The sequence below is a fragment of the Trifolium pratense genome, linkage group LG4, assembly GCF_020283565.1.
Source record: "Trifolium pratense cultivar HEN17-A07 linkage group LG4, ARS_RC_1.1, whole genome shotgun sequence".
Classification (NCBI taxonomy): Eukaryota; Viridiplantae; Streptophyta; class Magnoliopsida; order Fabales; family Fabaceae; genus Trifolium; species Trifolium pratense.
In genome coordinates this window covers 37,416,782-37,442,646 of record NC_060062.1, presented here as the reverse complement: position 1 = coordinate 37,442,646, position 25,865 = coordinate 37,416,782, and the positions used below count along the sequence as shown (strand labels likewise).

General features: G+C 32.9%; 1 protein-coding gene and 1 long non-coding RNA gene across 2 annotated transcripts; both read left to right on the top strand.

The window, feature by feature from the left end:
- Window positions 1-14,555: 14,555 nt before the first annotated feature.
- Window positions 14,556-17,356, top strand: LOC123924734 (uncharacterized protein At1g66480-like). Its single transcript, XM_045977701.1, has 2 exons — window positions 14,556-15,392; window positions 17,109-17,356. The coding sequence occupies exons 1-2, from the start codon at window positions 14,814-14,816 to the stop codon at window positions 17,172-17,174; spliced, it is 645 nt and encodes a 214-aa protein (XP_045833657.1). The 5' UTR covers window positions 14,556-14,813; the 3' UTR covers window positions 17,175-17,356.
- A 5,598-nt stretch (window positions 17,357-22,954) lies between these two features.
- LOC123882152 lies at window positions 22,955-23,735 on the top strand. Its single transcript, XR_006799704.1, has 2 exons — window positions 22,955-23,509; window positions 23,607-23,735. It is a non-coding gene; the product is annotated as an uncharacterized LOC123882152 (long non-coding RNA).
- Window positions 23,736-25,865: the final 2,130 nt, after the last annotated feature.

Sequence of the window (25,865 nt, the reverse complement as noted above, 5' to 3'; positions counted from 1 at the left end):
AGGCCTCAAAGATAGCACCCTTGATAAGCCTAGGGTTATCAGTCCAGTAGAAAGGGAATAGAGGATCATCAACCTCATCATACATCAAGTCAGAAAGTTCCTCAGCACTACGAACTCGAAAGAAAGAATTCTTAAAGTTCTTGAAGTTGGAAGCGTATAGATTCAGAAGGCGACGGTTAGGTTGACTGCTAAGGGAGACCAAAGTATGCGGCTTCAAGTTCTTTATGTGGTAGAAAGAGAAAAAAACGCCAATTGAGGGCTCCAATTCGAAGCCGGAACACATTACCTCATAGGCTTTGATAAAGGCCCAACTATTAGGATGGAGTTGGGTAGGGGCAACGTTGAGAACCTTCAATATCTCCGCCTCAAAGGAAGTAAATGGCAACCAAATGTTGAGGGGTTGGATCACGCCGGTATAAAGATAGAAATAATGCGGCGGGTTGTCATTCTTAGAAAATACAAACTCGTCCTCTCCGACGGGTTCGGTTATAATAGAGTCTTCGTGAGAGGGATCTGAAAGCTTGACGGCTTTCCTAAAGCTCCTCACCATTTCCGTACTGGTATACTTTGAAGAAACTTCCATGGTGACGGGAGTATAACCAGCAACAACCAGATCTCGACAAGGATTCTTCCGCTTTCCTGTGAAAGAGGAAGGGGAGATTATGACGCAATCACTGTCATTACCACTATCAGCACTACTACTATCACTATCACTATCACTACTACTACTCCCAACATCAAAACCCCATAATTCCGAGTAAAATCCTCGGCTATTAAGAACACCGTTAGCCCTAGTATAGTGGGCGCGAACTTGTTGCGCCCATTCGAGATAACTAGGAGCAGAAATAGGAACCCTCCCCTCATTATCGTCTAACTCCCTCAAAATAACCATCTTTCTAAACCTAAATCAGAAAATTAGGGTTCCTACGCAACACAGACCAAACCGGCGAAAAGGAATAAGGTATAAAAGAAGAATACCTTAGGAAATTGACAAAGCTTGGAGCAATGAACTGGAAGCGTCCTAACACGAAGCGTTGAACAAAGGCTTGCTGGAGAATCGAAGAAGGATATGCGAAAAAGAGTACGGATTTGCGAGAAGAAATAAGTAAAGAGAAGGAAACAGAGGTACTATTTAAAGAGAAAAACCTTTTCGGCTGTTTGAAGTCTAGAAGTTGAAGCAAGAGGTAACGCACGCGTCGTCGGATTAAATACGTGTCAAAGCGCGCATCTCAAGAATAAATCATGGAAGATTTATCGTCAGACAGTTAAAAACCACGCCCTCCGGCGAGGTAACTATCTATAACGCCTTTAAAGGAAGGGCCACGCCAGGACGCATTATCTCGCCAAAAAAGCAAAAACTTGATTCGCCTTGGGGGCGCAACAAAGATATCCAAAACAATGCCCAACGTAAAAAAGCCAAAAATCAAGGAAATAAAGCAAGACAAGACATAAAGTAATGCATTCTACTCAAAGCAAGAAAGAAAATCTTTATTATTAGCAGAAAATGGAAAGTACAACGAGGAGAAACCAAGGCTACATGGAGAAATCCTAAAATCCTATCAATCAGACTCCGAATCCTTTTGCACAGGTTCAGGGAAAGTCATCTTGGATTCCACGGTGACCCGGGACCCCTCTTCTTCACTGGACGAGGAAGCACGAAGCTCAGGAGGAACATAGGTCTCCAGAAACGAAACGTAATCCTCATCACCACTACCAGAATCGGAGGTATCCGAGGAAAGAACGATAACCTCCACCTTTTTGACATCCTTAGACCTTCGGGAGCGAGTGGAGTTAGAGGTTGAAACCTCAACTTTTTTCTTCCTCCGCTGAGGCGGAGTACTTCTGGCAACAGGTTTTTTCGCATTATTATTTTCCATCTTAAAGATTCAAAACAAGATGATAAAAATTCGAGTTTTAGCAGGTGATATTTATAGTCAATTTTTAACCTTAACATCGTTATTAACGGTAGTAATAAATGCTTGAACGGTTGCAACCACCAAGTTTTGACTATCTCGAAAAATGTCACTTTTACGTTTCCAAGAAGTCAAAATTTGACCCATTTTTATTGAAGACTGCAAAGGGAGGCGGTACTAAAAAGAACAGAAGAGCAACACATAAGGAAAGGAAATTGCTTAAATATTCAAATTCGTACCAAGGAAATACAATGGAAGCAAAGAAACAGAATGAAAATAACAAAGATCCCAAAATGCGGAAGCAAATTACAAATACTAGAAAGAAAAGCACAAAACGGAAAGATGAGCAAACAAAAGACTTCATGGCATGGTAGAGCTCCCCAATTCACCAGCATCGGCAACGGCGATACGGTGCATTTCCTCCAATGCCCGTTTCACCCTCTTCGCCTTCACCATATTCTCGTCAATGGGCTTCAGATCCTCTCTTAGTTCGCTTTGTTTGTCCAGAAGGTCCACCAAAGAATGGCGCCGGGTAATCAACTTAGCAATGTCATCCCTAATCTCGCCTTGAAGAGCCCTCTTCCTCTTCACCAGCGGCTTCATCTCCTTATTCAGCATCGCCAGACGATCATCCACTCTGCGCTCCTCATTGAAGCATATCCCCAAGATTTCCTCTTGCACACCCATAGTCTCTTTCGTAATTTCTATCTGGCTGTCAACAGCTTCAGTGACTTCGGCGTGGCACTCCTTCACATTTTCCACAGCGATCACAAAGGATGCACTATCCTTCAGTTCCTTCTCCAGACGCAGCACACTGTCAAGAAAACGTTTCTCTTCCTTGGTCAACCTCCAGCAATATTCATTAAGTTCTTTGACAAACTCCGAAAATTCACCAAAATCGTCCATTAAGTCCTCCGTACTCAGGTTCAGCATACGGCGGAGTCGTTTAATGACGGGGGAAGCGGGAGACTGACCACATTCAAAGGGAAGGCTTTTAGGAGACATACTGCAGAAGGAAAACTTTCAAGAGAGCAGGTGAGAATGTGACGAGTTGATTCTATCAAATGCTCCATTTTATAGAGAAAATATCCCATCGTGGTATCAGTGAATGGAGAAGCGGTTGATAGATATGGTCCAGGAGTACAAGAACGTGCGCCAGAAAGTGGGGAGGAACGTGATGAAATTCCTCCCGCGCTACAGGTTTTAGAGGGAAAATTCGAATCCTACTCAAGCACTTCATTCCTTTGGACCTCGTGCTTGGGGGGCTGTGGACTGGGCAATGGGCTTAAGAAAATATCCAGTAAGCCCAATTAGAGTAAAAAGGATGATAAGCCCAAATCAAGTAAACCCTAAAATACCCAATAGGCGATTAGAAGCTAAGGCGTGACCCGCAACTCTAAGGCAACGCCAAAAAGGGTGGATTCTGTGTTACTGAAAATATCTTCTCCTTCCTTGTATCAACCGCTAACTTAAGAAGGAAGAAATAAACTTCTCGCAACTGCCATAGCTTGGAGACCAAGGTTCTCATCCCTATTTTCACGCTATACCACCGAAGAAGATGCTAAGGACCGGATTTTTAGGAACCCTTGCTTGGAGAAGAAGACTAGAAGCTCTATAAATAGCTCCATACTCTCATTTGTAAAAAGATGGAATTCTGACTTATTAAACTCCCAGGGTTGTTGGGATTGAACTGAGTGTAATCACACCATTTGATCAATAATACAAACCCCCTTGTTTTTTACTAGAACACGTGGCAAAATGACCCACTGCATTCTATACTCTGTTCGGACATAACGAAGATTTCTCTTGTTACGTCGTATTTCTTTTCTATCTTAACAATTTTTTTTTACTCTTGAACAAATCTTTTGGAATGCGGTTTTGAATTTTTTTTACTTGAAAAAAAATTTCGAAATGTGTTTTTCGATTTTTTTTTAATTTTTAATTTAAAGTAGAAAAACTTTGAAAATCTTGTCCAAAATTTTTATACAAGTACAAAAATGGAAAAACGGGAGTCATTTATATGCACAGATCTACTATATATGAATGACCCATTCCCAAATGTTAGGATAAAAGTGATAATCACACCAGGTTGAGTATTCTAATTAACTAATTGTATGATCATTTAAATTTTCTATGATTGGTCATTGATCCAAAATTCATCAGTTAATGCTTCATTGACATTCTTTGGTTCAATTTTTGATATGAAGCATGAGTTTGCAACTTGTTCTCTGGATCTTGTAACTACTCCTTCACGAGGATTCCCTATGATGTTTTCAGCTGGGTGATTCTTCTTAGTTCTTACTGATGGTCCTTTTAGCCGTGGATCTTCTCAACGTAACACGTGATATGGAAGTAGCATCAATCATGAGGAGAAGAGAAAAATTCTGACATAACTTAGGGCACACTCACGGACGGATCCATAAATTTTAACTAGTCGGGTCAAGGTCATTTATTAATAATTATTGAAAAATGCTAACGAGTACTCCGCACACTCTTTAAGCATTTTAAATAATACTCCCTCCGGTCCTTATTATAAGGAACACTTTGAAAAAATCACACAGACCAATGAAGCACATTTAACATAGTTATTTTCATTTAATACTCTTATAAATTTAAATTTATTCCATGTATACCCTTATTTAATTACTCTTTATTCAACTAACTTACTTATTTTTAAATTCTCTCTCATAATAAATAAGGGTATAAGTGAAATTGAACATTTAAAACATTTGAAAATTGGTCAAAGTTTCTTATAAAAAAGACCAAATTTTTTGCCCTAAGTGTTCCTTATAAAAAGGACCGGAGGGAGTAATTTTTTATGAAATTTTTTGAAGTTAGTACATGAGAATTAGAATGTTTTACTTTTGAATAAATAATTTCTATAAATTGAATGTTTAAAGAGTGCCTCGGTGGCTCTTGTTAACAAGACCTATTATTATAAGGAAAGGGGCACTATTTAAGGAACCAAATATAGTAATATCATATTGAAGTTTGTGCAGTCAACGCCTCGAAAGTCTAAAAAATGTTATTTTCAATTTTAAAATTTCCTTTTTTGGTTTCCTTAACCAGTGCCCCGGGGGCACCGGTTAGCATGACCCTTATTATAATGCAAGTGATAAATTGACCACATTGATAATTATCTTTTTGTCAAATAATCTAATACCTAAAAATTCCATCTCTCATCATCATGTGTTAATGGAAGACTAATCTTATTCATTTTATACGAATTGTTCACTTTAAAACAACTAAATACTTAATCAGACACTTAAAATTATGAGACAGAAGAGTAAGGTTTAACTTTTCGTTTGTGTATTGTGGGTATGGTGCATATGTGAATAAGTTGATTCTTTTATTTCATTTGTTACTGGCAGATCTCTTCCTTTAACTCATTTCTCTGTATTTTTTAAGAAACAAATCATAGCTTTTCTCACAAATTTGAAAACGTGTTTGTTCATAAGACAATGTCATCGCTATTTATTTTTTTAAACATGTGTAGTTCCAACTTTTTAACAATATAATCATGCTAGTTTATTTAAGTTTTCACTGGAACTAGAATGCTTATGGGGACACGATACCATTTGGAGTGGGGGCATATCATCAAAACATCTTATTACTACCTACAAAATTGCCCCCAATTGTAATAGAGTAGATCCGTCCTTGGGCACACCCAAATATGTTCGGGGAGGCAATCGGGATATCATATATATTAGGAAGATTGCATTATTTTTTTTAAGAAGTTAATTTAGTCCATCAAAATTGACACCAGAGAGAATTGAACATAAGACCTCAAGGAGGAGTACACTCCCAAGTCCCAAGCCAATTGCATTATGATATGTAATGTCTCTGAATCCGAGGACAGCTGTCAAATTAGGATTCCTATCCTAAAAAACTCTATTTCTCCTATAGAAGTTAACCCATAACTAAGGTCAAGGTACTCTATAAACTCTAAAACCTCTCATTCACAATCAATTTGTGAATTGATCATCAGAACGTTTTCAGGAATCAAATTAATAATATATAAAATGCAAAATTGCATACAAAATTGATAAAATCAAAGTTTCCAAAATATTGAAGTTTTTTTTTTATAAACAATGTTAGTTGTTAGTATTATAATATTAATTTTTTCTCCTTCGCTCCTTGAAGTTAACTGCCAATTAATTTGAACAAACGAATTAAAGGTTTGTTTGTAGTCATGATAAAAGACAATATGATAATTGTATTTTATCATGTCTGAAATTTTGTTAGATTTGGTCTCTCTAGTTTGAATTTTTATTTTAAATTTGAGCTAAATTAGGAATCAACAAGATATGATAAGAAAATAATTTATCGATTAACATTATAAATTTTATTTTAAAATAAAAAATGAAATTAATAAAATAGAAATAATAAATAATTCGATATTAAATTAAAAATTATCACAAGGGTAATTTTGAAATTTACATAATCTAAAAAATTTAAAACCTACAAAAATTTGCGCTATATATATATATATATATATATATCATCCATTTAATTAGCTTATCTAACTTATATAAATAAATTATTTATTTGCTCATGATATTTATGAAAAAATGGAAATTGTTTATTTAGTAGTGCCAATGATTTTTATTTAAACTTATATAAAAAAAATTAATTACTTATTTTATTTTTTAAATTATATAATTAATTAGTTTTCAAAAAAAAATTATATAATTAATTACAAAATAATTTATGAAGATATAAAATTGTTTTACAAGTGTAATATCATTATAAGGTGTGTATCAAAAACATGATATGATAAAATAATGATAATATACTTTTTATCTTGTGTGCACCAAATACAAGATAATATAATTATTATTATGCATATATTTTATCCATCAATATCTTACTTTATATGTTATTCTAATAAAGAATGGTTAAGGACCAAAAGATAAGACCCGTCTATTGCAGTCCAATCACATCCATTGACACGTTGATATTTTGCATGTGATACACTTGACTAATTGCATGTGATGCACTTGTTTTATTGTATATATATAACACTTGTCTTGTTGCATCTTTTGACACTTGTCTTCACGCATGTAAGCCTTTTAGTTATTCTTGTCCTTTAAATAGGAGTTCACAATGTACTAGATGCATCTGAACCAGAAAGAAAATAGAGGCACTTAATTTGTTTAGAAAACACACTTACTTTGATTTCAAATGCTTGCATGATCCAAAACACATTGTGGAACTCCTATTTATAGAAGAAGAACAACTAAAAGTTTACATATATGAAGATAGGCGTAAAAAAAAATACATGCAACGAAACAAGTGTTTCACATGCAAGATATCAATGTGTTAATGGATGATCTTGGACCACAATAGATGGATCTTATACTTTACGCCTTAATCATTCTTTTTCATTTTCCCCGAGTTGGAAGAGACTCGTTCTCATAGCAAGATTTTCTTTATTTTTTTGAGACATCATTAATCTTTTGACATAGTATGAAATAAGCAAATTTTAAAAATTTGTCCGCGATTACCATTATCGAAACCATTTGTTTCTAAGCCTAAGGTAGTCAAAGGAAAAAATCCATACTGACATCTTTCCAAGGTGGCTTAGAAACTTGTAGTGATGTGTATAACCCCACAATCCTTGGTATGGTCCAAGTGGAAAGTCACGCATCTTAGAATATGCTCATATAATTTTTCATTGAAAAATATTCTAAGAAAAATAATGCTTGTGAAACCTAGATAAAATTATACAAGCATATTCTAAGAGTCGAAATATAGGGTTATACACACCACTGCAAGTTCCAAAGCCCATCTTGAGAATATGTCAGTATATATGGGTTTTATCATTGGAATACCTCGGGATAAAAAACAGAATGATTTAGTAATGGTAGTCGTAGACAAATTTTTAAAATTTTCTTATTCCATCCTATGTTAGAAGATTAATGGTGTTGTTTCAAAGAAGATAAAGAAAATCTTAACTAGAGGAAGAACCTATTCCACCTTAGGGAGAATGATAATGAATGATTAAGACTCAAATGATAAGACCCATCCATTGCGGTACAAGCCACCCATTGACACATTTGCATGTGATAATCTTGACCAATTGCATGTGATGCACTTATTTTCTTGCATGTATAACACTTGTCTTGTTGCATGTATTTCTTTTGAAATTTGTATTCATGCATGTAGGTCTGTTAGTTGTTATTCTCCTATAAATTTGAGCTCAAATGTATTTTAGATCAAAGAAGTATTAAAAATCAATGTAAGTGTGTTTTCTAAATATAGTGTCTTTATTCTCTTTCTAATCTCTATCATATTCTATGCATCAAACAAGCTTTAAATAAAAAACAATTTTTCTTGTGGCCGGCTAAGCCCTAATGGAAAATGAATGCATCCTCCTATGAAGCGTACATGTCTTCGATCTAGTCAAGCGCCTGAAAACCATTATGTAAGAAAATCAGAGAATAAGCCGATAAACCAATACAAAGCCAGTGAAATCGAGCAAAATTGACAGAGATTTTTGGGTTATTTTATTAAAAAAAATGTTTTGTGTTGTATTAAAACTCATGTGCCACGTCAACATGTCTTGACACATTTGTTGACGTGACATGTGTGTCATTGTCCATGTTACAAGATATGCAGACGTGACATGTGAGTTACTTCCCGCGTATGCGTTGACTTGGTCAAAATCAGTGGGCCGTTATCCTTTTGCAAAAGGAATAAAGTTAGGGGGTCAGAAATGCTATTATGAAGGTTATAGATCAAAATTGCAAGTTTGTGAAAGTTTGTGGGTCAAGTAATTTAGGTTTTATTTTTTAGGATTACTAGTAACTTGGTTACATGTAATATTATTGTACAAAATATTTAAAAATGTGAAATTAATATAATTTTTTGTTTAATATTATTTTGTACATTATAAAAAATATTTAAAAATATAATTAATTAAAAATTGTCCAACCCGGTTGAATCACGATCCGATCAATTGAACTTTGAACCAGTAAACATGTCAATTCAATGACCAGTGACACTTGATAGATCTCCGCGTCCACGATCTATTACCACTCACTTATTGTTCCTCGAACCGGACTATGATACCACTATGTGACCGTGAGGGAGAGTCTCACTTGGTTGAATCGACACATTTGTAATTGACCAGCCACACAGGTGGCTTTTGACATCACTCTGTCACACAAAAAGCTTAATGCATTAGGTTTATGAGTCATCTCACTTACAAAATATTCAACCTCAACTCTTCCAACCATTGTGGGACTTAAGTCACATTTGATAGATCTCAACATCTCCCCCAAGTGTGAGTCTCTCCACGTCCACGACACATCACAACTCATTTATTGCTCCCCAACCGGGCTCTGATACCACTGTTGGACTATGAGGGAAAACCTCAATGAGTTGGATCGACAAATTTTGCATTGAACAACCACACAAGTAACTTTTAATATCACACTGATCTCATCTAAAATCTTAAGACACTAAATTTATGGGTCATCTCCTTTATGATTCCTTTATGATATATTCTATCTCAACTAATTCAAGTAATATTTCGGTTGTATCAGTCAGCATGCTAAACGGAAAGGTCGTTTTGCCGGCTGCATGTTGTAGTTTAGATTTTGGATTATATTTCTTGACCATGTCAGCTCAATTCACAAACTGATTGAGTCAACAAATAAAAAGGTTTTTAATTTTAAAAACGTGATGAAATTCCGCTGACTCATTTACATATTCAAATTTTCTACGAATCAAATGAACTACCATAATTGTGAAATAACAAGGAATAACAATGGGTAGAGTTCGAATATATATGTTACATAGTTCAGATTGGTATGGTTGAAAATAAAAAGATATTATAGTTATAAACTTAAACGTTACTTGAAATAGCATCTCATAAAATGTTATAAACTAATTAGAAAAACTTTGTTACTAAACACATACTTCTCCTTTTTATGAAACAAACTTATAAGCTAGTCAAATAAGCTATTATTTGACTTACCAAAAAGACACATAGTATCTGTCTTTATACAATGTTGATTAATATATCAAACTATATAATCAACACTATAAGAAATTCAAGTATTATCGACAGCCAAAAATGGCCGGAAAGTGAAAAAAAAAAGCTAGAAAATGAGATTTTCGGCAGTAAAAATGGCCAGAAAGTGGAAAAAAAAAAAAAAACAGCCAAAAAGTGAAATTATAGGCAATTTTTAGTCCTTTGGATAATTTGCCGTCGAAACTTTAGCGGCGGTAAAAAATTGTCGGAAACATTTTTTTTGTTTTTTGCACTGTTAGGCATTAGCAGCTCTTTAAAATTGTCGGAAATGCACGTCGGATTTTAGCGACGGTCTAAAACTGCAGGAAACAAAAAAATTTATTTTATTATTTTCCGGCTTTTTTCAGGAATATTTTTCCACCGGAAATTGTAAAAAGCCATTGAAAATCTTTCCGTGTGTTCAAAACCACCGATAATATAAGAAATTCTTGTAGTGTAAATAAATAATAAATTCAAATGGTTAATGAATTTTTCTTAAAAATGATCATATGATATGATAGAACTCAAATTTTATTCAAATGGTTAAATCCAAATTACTAGCATCTTACTCTATATCTCTCTATATATAAGATTTTTTTTTTTTATCGAAATATTATTTTATTTTTATAAAAAAGAAGAATCTAAAAGCAACTTATGTGAACACAAATTTGTAAAGTCAAAATTAGATAGAATTAGGCTTAACTACACATTTGGTCCCTTACATTTATTTTAAGTTTCAATTTCGTCCCTTACGTTTAAAAAGTATCAATTTGGTCCCTTACGTTTATTTTAGGTTTCAAGTTAGTTTTTTCCGTTAGTTTTGTCACTAACACCGTTTAAACAGTACACGTGCCAGTTTGTCCAAGTGCCACATGTCTGTCTACATATGCAAATTGACTGGCACATGTGATAAAATTGACGAAAATGACTAACTTGAAATCTAAAATAAACGTAAGGGACCAAATTCATACTTTTTAAACGTAAGATACTAAATTGAAACCTAAAATAAATATAAGAGACTAAATGTGTAGTTAAGCCGATAGAATTATTATCTGACGTAAGGTGTGAGCAGCTCCACACTAACTTCCATTGTTTAAAAAAGAGTGAAAAGGAGTTGAAAATCGAAGGGACTCTCAATGGCCTTATCCATTCAAAAGTTGTGCACGATGCTAAAACTGACCCTACAATCCTACATGCATGGCACTGATTTAATAGTAGTGTGTTTAATTAATTTGGGATCAAGTTGGGATGAATCTAAGTCCCAGCGTGAATTTGAAAAACAACACAATGGAGTTGGTGGCTCAACTTGCAATCTCATGCTGATCGACATCGATTTTTTCATTTGATAGGAACATAATTTTTCATATGTAGAGATCGGAGTTTAAATACATTATATTATTCTTCTTAAAAATAAAATTTTAATATATAAGTTATTATCTGATAAAACATGAGAAGGAGGATTGACAATTGAAGACCAACGAAAGATATACTCTACGAATGGAGGTGGAGATTGGAGTTCGTCTGAGGTAGATATAACAGAAATAGAGAAAATGTACTTACAAACACTCTAATGTTCTAGTTAATATAAACTCGAGGTGGGTGGGAGCTTAAAATGAAACGTACTTTGTAAGGTTAGTATATATAATAGATCAAAAAATGTGTCATTAGGCTAATAGATGTGACATTTTGAACTAGTTTTGATCCAATTCAAAAGTTCAAGCCAAAACATATTCATAATGATAAAAAAAAAAAAAAAAGTAAAAGAGTGAAAACTCATTTTTTTATAAGCAATGTTAGTTGTTAGTATTACAATATTAATTTAGTTTTTTCTCCTTGCCAAGACTTGAACTCTGAACCTCCTACTTAATTAGTCCTCCCAATTTTTTGATGACGTACACAATTCAATATGAACAAAAGTAAAATTCAAATCAATCTTTGCAATTTTTTTATTCGGAACGAATTAGTCTTTGATTCATTATATTAAAGATATTAATTTATCTTCAACATAAAAATGTGAAATATTAATTTAAATTTAAATGTTGTTAATAACTAAATTGGGTCGTGAGAAAATTGCGAAGAACGAAAATAATTCTTCACTAATAAATATGAAATTTTAAATATCACTATATATAATTGTTAAAATTTCAATCAAATTTGGATCGTAGTAAGATCTAAATTATATGTTTAATACACAATTATCTTATCATGTTTTATAATGATTGATGTTAAGATATTATTACAGACATAATCATATAAAACACATCCAACTTCTTTGTATTTCACAAACACAAAAAAAAAACTTCTTTGTAATGATTCCGTGAAATAATCTTCTTTGTAATGATATGTCCAATGTTTTTATTTTTCTAACAAACACATCTTTTTCTTTGACGCATATGAACAACAACCATAAGAAATATTCTCTTAAAAAAAAAACCACATATGAAAAGAATATAATAAAGCAAACTATTGCCCACTTGTTTTCTTTCTTTTCATAATGGGGGAGATCAATCAAGAATGATTAAAGGTTGACATAGCTTACCCCACATCCATTTGTTTTTATTAACCATAAGTAGAGAGTTTTCTTCTTGTAACCAAACGTTTCTCACTAAAGGATTTCTCAAATTTTTTCCTTAATTTTTCTCAATGTTTACATCTTAACCATTGACCAACTTTACTTTAATTTTTTTAATTAAATATTATCACATGATATTGATCCAATGGTCAGAATACAATTATTATTTCCTCAATTTTATTGCTAATGGAGAGAATACTATTATCCATAAACTATATCACAAAAGAGAAATGATGACGGATCGTCACACTCTCTAATCCATGCCTATTTTAGCAACATTAGATGCATTTTAGTAGGTTTTAAGCAATAAATGTAAGAGAAATCTATTCATAAGCATGATTACTTGTTTTGCAAAAACAGGAAAATTGCAGGAAATTGCTGATTTTCACTACGGTGGGGGCGTAGCCCATCACGCGCTGCGTGATGGAGATCACAGGGAGCCAAGTTTTTCTCCATGATCACGCGCGGCGTGATGCCTGACCACGCGCGGCGTGAAGCTTTGATCAGAATTGGATTGCTCTCTGACTTGATCACGCGCGGCGTAGCACTGACCACGCGTGGCGTGAAGAAAGGAAGGACAACTGCGCCGAGGGCGTGGAGCTATCACGCGCGGCGTGAAGATTGCAGAGTTGAAGATCAGAGACCTCATATTTGATCACGCGTCGCGTGATACAGTTACACGCGCGGCGTAGTTGAAGAAATGGCAACACGCGCGGCGTGATAGATCTGGCGTGCGGCGTGGTTGCGATTATTATATAAGGATTCTGCATTTTCTGTTAAAGGGGTTGGAAAATCTGCTACATTCATCTACTTTCTGGTTTTGGAGCTTTAAGAGTTTGATCCAGACCTTCATAGGATAGCTTCAAGCTCCTCAATAGCATGGATTCTCAAGCCATGAAGTTGAAACTAGGACGCGATCGAAGCAACATGAGGAGCTAAACTCCTTGTGGAGGTAGGATCTAGGATTGCTTAGGATGTAGATGAATCTCATGTAATCTGCTTAATTGTAAGGATTTACTCTGTTAAACAGTGTTTACTTAATGCAATTCTTCTCTTAATGCTTTATGATCATTCATTAGTGTTGTAATGATTTTGAGTTAAGTCACGTATGAGAATATTGATTTAATGTCTGAACTGAATTGCATTGAGCACTCGAGTGTTTCCGGTCGAGAGATTGAAACATAGAGTGTAGCGAACGATCGACGCGCTTTCATATCATTCGTTGTAGGTAGCTTCCATCCGAGAGATCGGGGGAGTATCAACAACGAATAGAGTGGATTTTGACAAGAGATTGCGATTCACTAATTTGTTGATCCAGTTGTGAACACTTGAGTAAATTCGTATGATTCGGTAGATTGCATGTGATTTAGCTATAGACTAGGTGATTCCGATGATTCTACCTCGTTTTTCCACTTATCACAAAGCACGTTTTCTAACAATTCATCACTCAACATACCCCCAATTTATGTGTATTTCTTGCATAATGTTTATGAACACTCTTAGACTAGTTTAATCACACAATCCCTGTGGATCGATATTTTATTACTATGTGGTATTTCGTTCACTTGCGAAAATTATCATCAAGAAACTTTGTTGTTCTTATATATTTGACCGTACGACATTCCATTTATTTATATTTAAAGTAAAATTTTTAATCATTAAACTACTTAAATTCTTTTAAAAATATATTAATAATTGACATCGGCAATGTGTGAGTACTTTGTATTGCATTTTTTTTTTTGAAAAAGTATTGCGTGTTTGTTGTAATTTATTTTAGGGTAATATAATATCGACATTTAAAAGGAAAAAGAAAATTAATATAAGCAAGAATTAAATCTTACAAGCATGAAAACAAAACATCTGACCTCAAAACGTAAGGGTCAACAAAATATATTAACTTTTTTGTTAACAATATACAGTGTGTATTTTATAAAAATAAATTGAGTAAAATGAAGGGAAGAAGGGGAAACATATGAAGAAGCAATTTGTTACTAGGTCCTATAATTAGAATAACAAAATGAAAAGTCTCATAATTCAACCAATTCACACATCACATGCACATCCCATAATTCAAATTTGATTTTGTCAACATCTTTTACTTAGTTGTTACTAACTCCCCAATAATAAATCCATAATAATAATAAAAAAAGAAACCATAATAATCCCAATATAAATGCTACAACACAAAACTCATAACCAACACTTTATCATTATCTCATTCAATTCAACCAAACACAACACAACACAGCACAGCACACCAACAACAACACAAGACATAAAACCTTAGAAAAACCAAACAAACACAAACATGGGAAACGCCATAGGAAAAAGCAAAAAAGCAAAGATAATGAAAATAGATGGAGAAATATTTAAAGTAAAAACACCAACAACATCAAACGACGTCGTAAAAGATTATCCCAACCACGTTCTTCTTGATTCTGAAGCAGTAAAACATTTTGGGCTTCGAGCTAAACCATTAGAGCCCAACCAAGAATTAAAGCCCAGAAAAATTTACTTTCTTGTAGATTTACCTAAGAAACCCGAAGAAGATAAAACGTCGTCGTTACATAGAAGGGTACGATCTAGTGGAATAAGGAACATGAATGCTAAAGATAGACTTGATTTATTGATGTTATCTAAACGTTCAGTTTCGGATATTACGATGGTTAAGCCACCACCTGATTTGGGCTTAGATGGGCCTATGAGGGTGAAAATGAGGATTCCGAAAGCCCAATTGGAGAAGTTGATGGAAGAGAGTAATGATGGGGCTGAAGTGGCTGAGAAGATTATGAGTTTGTATATGGGAAATAATGGTGGTGTTGGTGGTGGTGGTGATGTGGCGGAACATGACGGTGTTGTTAGCCGACAAATTCGGAAGCCACGTGGGGTATGTTTTTTTTATTGGTTTTATTTTGTTTTTATTATCTTGGATTGTTTTGATTATTATTAATTTTTTGACGTGATTATTATTATTTTTTTACAAAACCGTGACTATTATTATTATTTAGAAGAATTTAGAATATTATATGTCACATATTATTTTTCAATTGGCCTAAGGAGTAAGAGCCGTCTTGAGTCTCTTAATTAAATGTTCGAGAGAAAATAATTCAAATTGAGAGAAAATAATTTATAGTTGTATAAATTTCATATCACTAATATCATAAAAAATGAAAGGGAAATTTCATATCCCTATGGAAAATAGCATTTTCTATATTTTAAAAAGATAGATCATATAAATTCTATATATTATATATCCTCTAATTCAAACCAAAAATATTTGTGGGTAGTGGCGTAGCTTGTTGCTTATTTGTTTTTCATTCAAGTATAATTATCTTATGTACTCCTCCGTGATATTTTATAAGCAAAAATACACTTTTTATGTTCATTGTATATTTAATGTATTTGGTCTATATTGTGGACCAAATACATTAAATATACAATGAACCTCGAAAATACATTTTTGCTTATAAAGTGTCCCGGAGAGAGTATATATTATATAGTAAAGAAAAAACTATTTTACTATATTTGCTTTTTTTATACTAGTTAACATTTTTCAAAATTTAACTGTAATTTTTTTATAGAAGTGTGTGAAATCTATACATTAAAATTTAAAAATTTATATTTTTAAATAAAAACTAATTGCTTAGTTAGCAAACCCAAAATGAAAAAAAGAAACATTCTTGAAAGTGAGTTGAAGTTTCGTGTTTGGGTTGGGGCCATACAATTCACGAGCGTTAATTGTGGCGTTGCTTAATGTGATGTTGACTTGCCTTAACTTGCATGTGGTTGTATAGACAGGGTCCTTGTCTTGTTCCGGATTTCAAGCTATTCAAAATTTAATAAATCATTTGTTTTTAAGGGTTAAGTGGACCTAATATAGAGTTGGTTTTTTTTGTTTTGTTACATTGGAGTCATATCTAATTGTTAGAAATTCATTCATCGAAACATTTGAGATGAATAATTGAAAGATTCTAAGTTTGAACTCGATCCTTTAACTAAAAAATTCTTGTTAACTGAGTTATGCGGTTAATTGTGAGGTTGATGAAATCATATGTTAGACAAAAGATGAAAGAAGTAATACAATGACCCTATCTAATTCTAACATATTTAACTAATACAATGAACTTTAAATGTAACACAAACCTTATAAAACAATCAATAGATAAAATAGAGTAATTTTTAACTTTAATGTATAGTTTCTTCATAATATACATTTCTTAATAGTTAAGTAAAATGCCTTATTTTGCTTCGAATAATGTCAAACATGCTATGTGAAAGGATTTTGGTGGTTAAGTGGTTTCACATCCTAACAAACCACTAGCCACTAGAGAACAACTTACAATTTTTTTAGCATTATTATATGTTCACTCAATATACTTATCTTGATCAATTGGATGACTTTGGGATTATTCAATACTCAATTTAGCAAAGACACATTAAAAAAAGAAATAGATAAGAAAGAACATTTAAAGTTGTTATGAACTTTAAATAATAATATTTGTAGTTTCTTAGTAATTTTATTCCTTTCCTTGTTAGTTACTACGCCATTTTTCCAAGAAATTATGTTTAATGAATTAATGTTATTTTGTTAATTTATTTGCAGAAACGAGTGAGTTTTAGCCCAATGGAAATTGAAGAAAGTCAAATTGTAGAAGCAGCTTCTCAATAGTACTTCATGATTATTATTTTTTTTTTTTGACAAAAGTACTTCATGGTAGTTAGATATGTACATTTGTACTAGAATATACTTTAAATATAGATAATGTATATATAAAATGCATATATTTGTATTTTGTATTGTAGTGTTGAGATTAGAAAATTAATCAAGTGTTAAGTGTTGAATTTGTTCCCCAATATTGTTTGATCTATAGAGATTCCATTCAAACTATATCTTAACTAATTTTTGCAACGTTGACATAATCAACCCACCAACATTTCCATTTCCACAATATTTACATTCTATAACGCTATCACAATGTTTATGCCACAAATGTCAATAGTTTCCCTTCCAAACATGATACACCCACTTATCACTCAGATATGGACAACGTCGAGCAGCGTCACATTAAGGTGAAAGTTAGTGGTATTGTACCTGTAAATATTCTGACGCTCAAGTCAGTATGAAAACGTGAAATGAAAGGTTAATTATTAAAAATTCGGAAAACACGTTCCGAATTTTTTGACCAAGGACAAAAATGGAATTTCCAGAGGTGTGGTGAGAAAGTGGGTAGTGGGATGAGAAATTTTCGAGAGCATCGACATTGATCCAATCCATAACATATTCCAAGCTAAGATTTTTTTCACCTCTCCATATCATTTATATTTTTCAATAATTCTAATTCCTACCTTTTACAATGCGGACAAATTGTGCAAAGTGATCTACTCCATCAATTGTAAGCATGACACTCACATCAAGCACTTTATAATGTCCACCCACACCATTGAAAACACAAACACTCAAAAAATAAATGGCTATTCCATTATTGCTATGCTCCACCACCGGCCCACCGCCGACAACTAGGGTGTTCAAAATATCTGATTACTCCAATTAGTGGTGATTGACGTTGGACTTGGTAGAGAGTACCACAGTTCAATCTCTGTAACTGTGATCGGAAGGAGACTGAAATCACTTGATGTCAGAACTGACCATCAAACTATATTAGACTGTTTAGTGAGCCGGATACTGATAATGAAAATAAAAAATAAAAAGATGATTCATAACTCAGAGCATCTCAAGAAAGAGAAAAGGAATTACCAAATTAAATAAAAATATGGTATCCATCTATAAAAGTTGTACATCAATTCGAGTTTTGAACCTAAAATTTTATTCATTTATGATATTGTAAAAATTATTTATTAATAAGATTTTAATTATTGTGCATTGTCAATGTAAAATTATTTAATGAATGTGACATATCATATACTATTGTATTTTAAAACACATAGTGTCAATATATTAGTGTTCCCATTTTATTCTAAATGATAGCTTAGTTAGACTGGGTGTCCATATATACATATTCCATTCATTCTGTTCCCAACTATTTTGGTGAATCTTCACGTGAACCATCCTTTCTATGAATCCTTGATTCGTTTGTCAATATTTTTCATATATATATATATATATATATATATATATATATATATATATATAGGGGTTTTCTAACCTAGACCCTAGTTAGGTCTAAGTTAGCAAGGTGCACCTTTTCAATTGGACCAAAATACCCATTCTTTTAATTTTTGAAAGAAAGCAACAGGGGCATTTCTGTAATTTTACATAAAAAAAATAACAACACGCGCCCCACCTTCTTAAACAATTAATAGACGTGGATCCAGTGTCGCGCGCGTACGGAAGGACCATGGTTACAGACCGTTGATTTCCATCAGACAGCCAAGATCTGATCTCATTAAGACTGTCTGATCAATCAGACAGCCCAGATCATCCTGATCTATCAGATCATCCTGTCTGCGCCACACTAGATTATAAGCTGGAGAGAGAAAATTTTGCTTTTGAAAAAGGCAGCCACGTGTCAGCATATGAATGGGTCTGCGTGATTTTTTTCATTTTATACTTTAAACTCGATTATTTCGTCGTAAATTAATTTTTTATTTTTTATTTTTTATACCAAAATTCATAATTTTTTTTTCTCTACAAATAGAGACTTGGTTCGTTTGATTTGGACACCGAAAAAAAAACGCAATTTTTCACTACTTTAAACTCGATTATTTCGTCGTAAATTAATTTTTTATTTTTTATTTTTTATACCAAAATTCATAATTTTTTTTTCCTACAAATAGAGACTTGGTTCGTTTGATTTGGACACTGAAATCCTTCTGAAACCATTTATATGGTAGAATGGTTTCAGAGAGTTGTAATCTGAAACCATTTTGCTGGTAGAATGGTTTCAGTAAGTTGATTATTAGTTATTTGCTTCTGAAACCATTTAGCTTGTAGAATGGTTGCACATAGTTGTATTCTGAAACCATTTTACTGGTAGAATGGTTTCAGTGAGTAATTTATTAATTGTGTTTGCTTCTGAAACCATTTATCTGGTAGAATGGTTTCAGAGAGTTGTAATCTGAAACCATTTTGCTGGTAGAATGGTTTCAGTAAGTTGATTATTAGTTATTTGCTTCTGAAACCATTTAGCTTGTAGAATGATTGCACATAGTTGTATTCTGAAACCATTTATCTGGTACAATGGTTTCAGAGAGTTGTAATCTGAAACCATTTTGCTGGTAGAATGGTTTCAGTAAGTTGATTATTAGTTATTTGCTTATGAAACCATTTAGCTTGTAGAATGGTTGCACATAGTTGTATTCTGAAACCATTTTACTGGTAGAATGGTTTCAGTGAGTAATTTATTAATTGTGTTTGCTTCTGAAACCATTTATCTGGTAGAATGGTTTCAGAGAGTTGTAATCTGAAACCATTTTTTTGTTAGAATGGTTTCAGTAAGTTGATTATTAGTTATTTAATGAGATTAAGGTAGTGAAAAATTGGGTTTTTTTTTTCTGTGTCCAAATCAAACGAACCAAGTCTCTATTTGTAGAGAAAAAAAATTATGAATTTTGGTATAAAAAATAAAAAATAAAAAATTAATTTACGACGAAATAATCGAGTTTAAAGTAGTGAAAAATTGCGTTTTTTTTTCGGTGTCCAAATCAAACAAACCAAGTCTCTATTTGTAGAGAAAAAAAAATTATGAATTTTGGTATAAAAAATAAAAAATAAAAAATTAATTTACGACGAAATAATCGAGTTTAAAGTATAAAATGGAAAAAAATTAACGCAGCCAATCACATCATGACACGTGGCCTGCCTTTTTCAGAATTTTCTCTCTCCGCGTCATCCAGCAAGCACCACGCGCGTTTGTCGGCGCGTGTGATGCACGCGCGCTGATCTTGTCCACTAACACGCTACCACGTGTCCTGGGGGGGGAAAAAGAAGTGGGGGCGCGTGTACTGTTGCGTAAAATTACAGAAATGCCCCTGTTGCTCTATTCTTCCAAAAAATTAAAAAATGGGTATTTTTGTCCAACTCAAAAGGTGCACCTTGCTAATTTAGACCCAACTGGGTCTAAATTGGGTCTAAATTAGCAGCCCCCATATATATATATATACTATTAATGGAAATCCCCCTTTGAATCTCCCTCACCAAAACCGTCTTTTAAGCAATATTTATGAATTTGAATTTTTCACTTTGAGCCTTCTTTCTCACCAAAACATTTTTTTAATATTATAAATATATTAATTACACAAATTTCAATATAGTTTTTATATTGAGTTTCATTAACTATTGTTTTAGGTACACTATTTAGCATTTTCTTTAAGGAAATAACAAAGAGTGACTTATCGGCGAAGAAGCGATTCAACAACTTAGGAAATCTGGAACTTTGTTTATTGCACTTACCGAATGCCCAAAATACTCTTTAAGGATTTAAAATATAAATTTTAATGAAACTGTGCGGAGTCAATAATTTAAATGCATTTATGTTCCCATAATTTATCTGAAATAGGATTTTAGACTCTATAGTCTATATTTCTTTTTTTTTTGTACAAAAGAGGGCTAGAGGCCCAAAAGGATAAAAAAAAACTAAGAAACTAAACGCATATTTCTAGGCATGCTATTTCTAGAAATATCATAAAAAAAAAAGATTATGAAGTTCTCTAAGAGGTGTCTCCATAATCGAAAGATTCCATAAATCTTAAGAGAGGCTAAAATTTGCTAGCCAGCACATATGTTGCCTTCACGCTAAGTGTGAATAACATGAGTATGCTAATCATATCAATAAGCACTTTTGAATCACTCAACAATCAGGTGAGATAGACCTTCTCCCCATGTAGAGTATCACATGTTCCAATTCGCGGCTAAAGCTCCGAAGCCACCTTCCAACAGTTTCTTGCTTAACAACTTCACATATTGTTACATTTTTAGTTCCAAACTAATTTTTGACCTTAAAAAGGCTATTTTTATCCTAAAAGTAGTGATTTTTTTTATTCAAATTTTGATTTTGAAGAAAAATTAGTAAATACATAAAATTGCCGCTTTGGATAAATTTACAAAATTCAAGGTGTGTTTTCCCTAATAAATGTGAATTCATTAATAAAGTTTGAATCTAACGTCCATGTGAACATAATTTAATTGATATAGGCATGAGATTATATATGCATAGACCGGTTCAAACTTAAAATTCTTCACTTATTTATTTTAGGAAGTGAATTTCTAACCATTATATTACATGACAAAAATAAGTTATTTTATTGTAAAAATACTCTACCAACATTTCATAAAAGGTTGAAATGAAGAGGCATTCACAATGTTCTCCAGTGTTGGACAAAAAAAATACCCGAGAATATAAATACAATTTAGTATCCAAACACCCGAAAAAACACAAGTAATTCACCACTACATGATCAAACAAGCCACACCGCTATAACGCCAAATACACATGCAAAGAATAAGATATTAAGGATATGTTTGATCTGCAAAACAGTGTCTAAGGCACAAAATGAAAATAGTATGGTACAATATAGAATAAGATAGTATAGAATATGACAAAATTATATCGAAGAGAAATACAACAATAATATTTGTTATATTAGAAAATATATTAGGTATTTTGGTATTTTTTATAGTTGTAATATGAATAGAAAGTTGTCATGTAGTTTAATAAAAGATAAAAAATTGTTTTTGTCAAATTCCTAACTATATATTTATCGAGTCTCAAACTCCATTTCTAAATTAAATAGAATACAACAAAAGTTATACTTGTTAGTTCCTTATATTTTTAAGAGATCAAAAGCACCGTTAAACCACCTATATTAGCACAAACTAAATAACAATAAAAAAGTCCAATATCCCTCCCTGCTACAAAATCCATAAGTATTAAGCACGCCTAAATCAGAACAGCAGCCACAGAAAAACAGACAAACATCTAACCTCTAACTAGCAGTAGCCACAAAAACAAGTAGATAAGGACCAACTAAACCGGTTAAAAATCACCCTATTCAAGCACCAATAAGGGACCAATTCACACCACATGTGAGAGGTCTCAATCCCTTAAATAAATCTCAAATACCTCGACGGAATTAGTTTTTACAATTATGCGCGGAGGATATTTTTAATTTTAAAAAAAAAGATAAAATACATACAAATACAAATAAAATGATAAAATCAAAATTATTGAAATATACCCATGTCTTTTGGATCCGGCTCCCACAAGTAGATATTTTGCACATTACAATTTGTGGTCGTTCGATGCATATAACTTAACCCAATAAATTTTTTGGCTTAATTGCACATTTAATTTTTATATTTTAAATTTTGAATTAGTTATTGTCAAGAAAAATAAAATTGAATTAATTATTTCCTATTTAATCAACTATATATATGACTAACTAATTCAAATTTTAGAGTGACGAACTTAAAACTTTTAAAATGAGATCAATTTGAACCAAAATAAAGATAAGGGAGGGTTAGGCATCGGAAGGGAGGGTGGGAATGATTGGTTTAAATCAAATGTAGGTTGTTGTATTGACAATGATTAAACCATTGGATTTTGGAAGTTTAAATGGTTTGGAAATCAATCTTTCAATGAGCTATTTCCTAATCTTTTCAATAAAGAATCAAATTCAGACGTTATGATTGCTAACAGGTTGTCTTGGAATGACAAGAATCTCTTGTGGTCTTGGTAGCGGCGTGTTGCCTTGTCTGACAACGAAATCCACCAGGTTTTTTATCTTTAGAATTTGTTAACAAATGTTTCTCTTTTCAATCGGATAGTGATTATAGATGGAGGTGGGTACTGGACTCAGTTGGCATATTCTCCGTAAAATCATGCTATAACATGTTGCTTCAAACACAAAATTTAGATAATTTGGATCCAAAAGTGTTGGGAGCTATTCAGAAGCTTTGGAAGAATGATGTCCCCTCCAAGGTAATTGTTTTTGGTTGGAGATTACTATTTCAAAAGTTACCTACGCGGGCAACCCTTAATCATAGAGGTATTTTGCTCAACTTGCATGATCTTTCTTGTATTTTTTGCTTCATATTTAGTGAAGATTGTTCTCATCTTTTCTTCCGTTGTAATGTTATTAAAAGGGTTTGGGAAGATGTTTTTTGATGGATAGGTCACAGTTTCCCGTCAGATTTGGAAGGATGTAATCACTTTTTATGTTTTGGGAACATGATTAAATCAAATGAAGGTACTCGTGTCAGATTTGATTAGCTATTACCTGGTGTATATGGAAGTGGATAAATGGTGTGATTTTTAACGGAATTTTACCTAATATCTCTTCCTTATTGGACAATATTAGAGCTATCTCCTGGATTTGGTTTAGTGGTCGGACAGGTCGTCATTCTTCTTTGTCTTTTTCTAATTGGTGTATCGATCCTCTTGTTTGTAACCGGAGCATATTATAATTTGCTTTGTATTGTATGCGTTTGAGTACTCCTTGTACTCCTTTATAATATTATTTTACTTATAAAAAACAAAATTTAAGAAAACAAGAGAAAAACAAATATATCTCACTTAAAACTTAATTTATCGATTAAGTCATCATATAAGTCAATAAGAGAAATGTAAGTTTCTACTTCTACATTACATTAAGTCATGTTTGGATCACAATAGACCATCTATCAAAGAAAACATCTAAGTCTATATTTTCTATCACAGTGGATATATCAGAATCACGATTATCCACCGTGATTTTGCGGGAAACTAAATTCTAATTTCTGCAAAATCACGACGAGTTACCGTGATACCAAACATACACTAAATATTTTTGTTATGAAACAAAATTAAGACATAAAATTAGAAATCCAACTATCTATTCGAGAAAAACATGATCCATAAACTTTGAATCTAACCCTTCAAATCAAAGTCCAAAAACTAAAAAAAAAATAAAAAAAATCCAAAACAAAGCCCTTACAGTGTTTGTAGTACTAATTTTCCTCATCTATAGGGCGACACTTTTCTCCCATCAAGATATTCTTTCTCCAAAGAACTTCATCCTCTTGATTTCCTTCTTCAAATTCTCCTTCATCTTCTACTTTTCTCCAAGATAACATCCTCACCAATGAAATTGCTTTGTTGCTAAATTTACTATTAATCTTCGAAATTAGCTTGTTTTCCTTAGTCGCCGCCACCGCTTCTTCCCCGTCAGTTTCTGTGTGGAGTCTCTTCATCTTCTTAGTACCACATAGAAAAGTGATGATGGAAAATATAGAAAAAACAGAAAACACAATAAAAATAATTGTTGTGGTTGGCATGGATGAAAATAGAAGAAGATTATGCATATTAGAGACAAGAAGAGGCCTTATTTCTTTGTTAAGAAGAAATTAAATTAGTGATTAGTTTCTCTTAGAGGGTATGTAAGTGTGAGTTACACGTTACAAAAACTTATGTACTAAATATTTTGTAGTTTGTGCGTGTTATATGCTTCAAAGGGAAACTCTTATTTAAGGTAAAATAAATTGAATTTAACCAATAATTTAATGATTTATATTTATTTTATAGATTTGTAAGAAAAGTAAAAATTATTTTTGTACATTAACTAGCCAAATATCTATTTGCGTGTGTTAAAGGGAGATATTTAGTTATTAATGATGTGGAAAGTCCTCTACTGGCTGCTCTATACCAAAGAGGGCAAGATTAGTCAAGAGAGGATTAAAGGTAAGCATTCCCTAATGTAATTTTTTCCCTATTGTGAAAATGCAATAATAAGGCTCCTTATATCTATCTTGGGCTATCTTGTACTCCCTCCATCCCAAAATATAAGTAAAAATTGGTCAATAAAAATGAATGTATTTGGTCTAAATCTTTAATCAAATACATCCAATTTCTTTGACTCATTTTTGCTTATATTTTGGGACGGAGGGAGTACTACTTGGGCACGGATCTAGAAATTGTACTAAGTGGGGTCAAAATTATAACTAAGAAAATATTTCCCCCGTCCCAAAATATTGTTAGGAAGCATTTGCTATTGGGCCTAGATTGATTGGGCTTGGCTGCTTATGGCCCAACTATTGTAAGCCTATATAAGGCATTTGTGAAGAATGAATAAATGATGGATCATTGATTACCAACAAGTGGTATCAGAGCCGGGTTAAAGACTGTAATGTGGGCAATTGACCCAGGACCACGCTAGGCGTGAGAGTGGGTGTTGAATGTGAAATTGTGTTGTCGGAGATTGTTTGAAGTCTCACATTACTTAGGTTCCCGGGATGTGAAGTGTATAAATATGTGAGGGCAACCTCACCCTTTGAGCTACCTTTTGGGGATGAGATCCAAATATATTTAACATTGTGACTTTCCAAGCTGATTTAGTGTGCTGCATCATCAGAAGTGTGTCCTGTAAC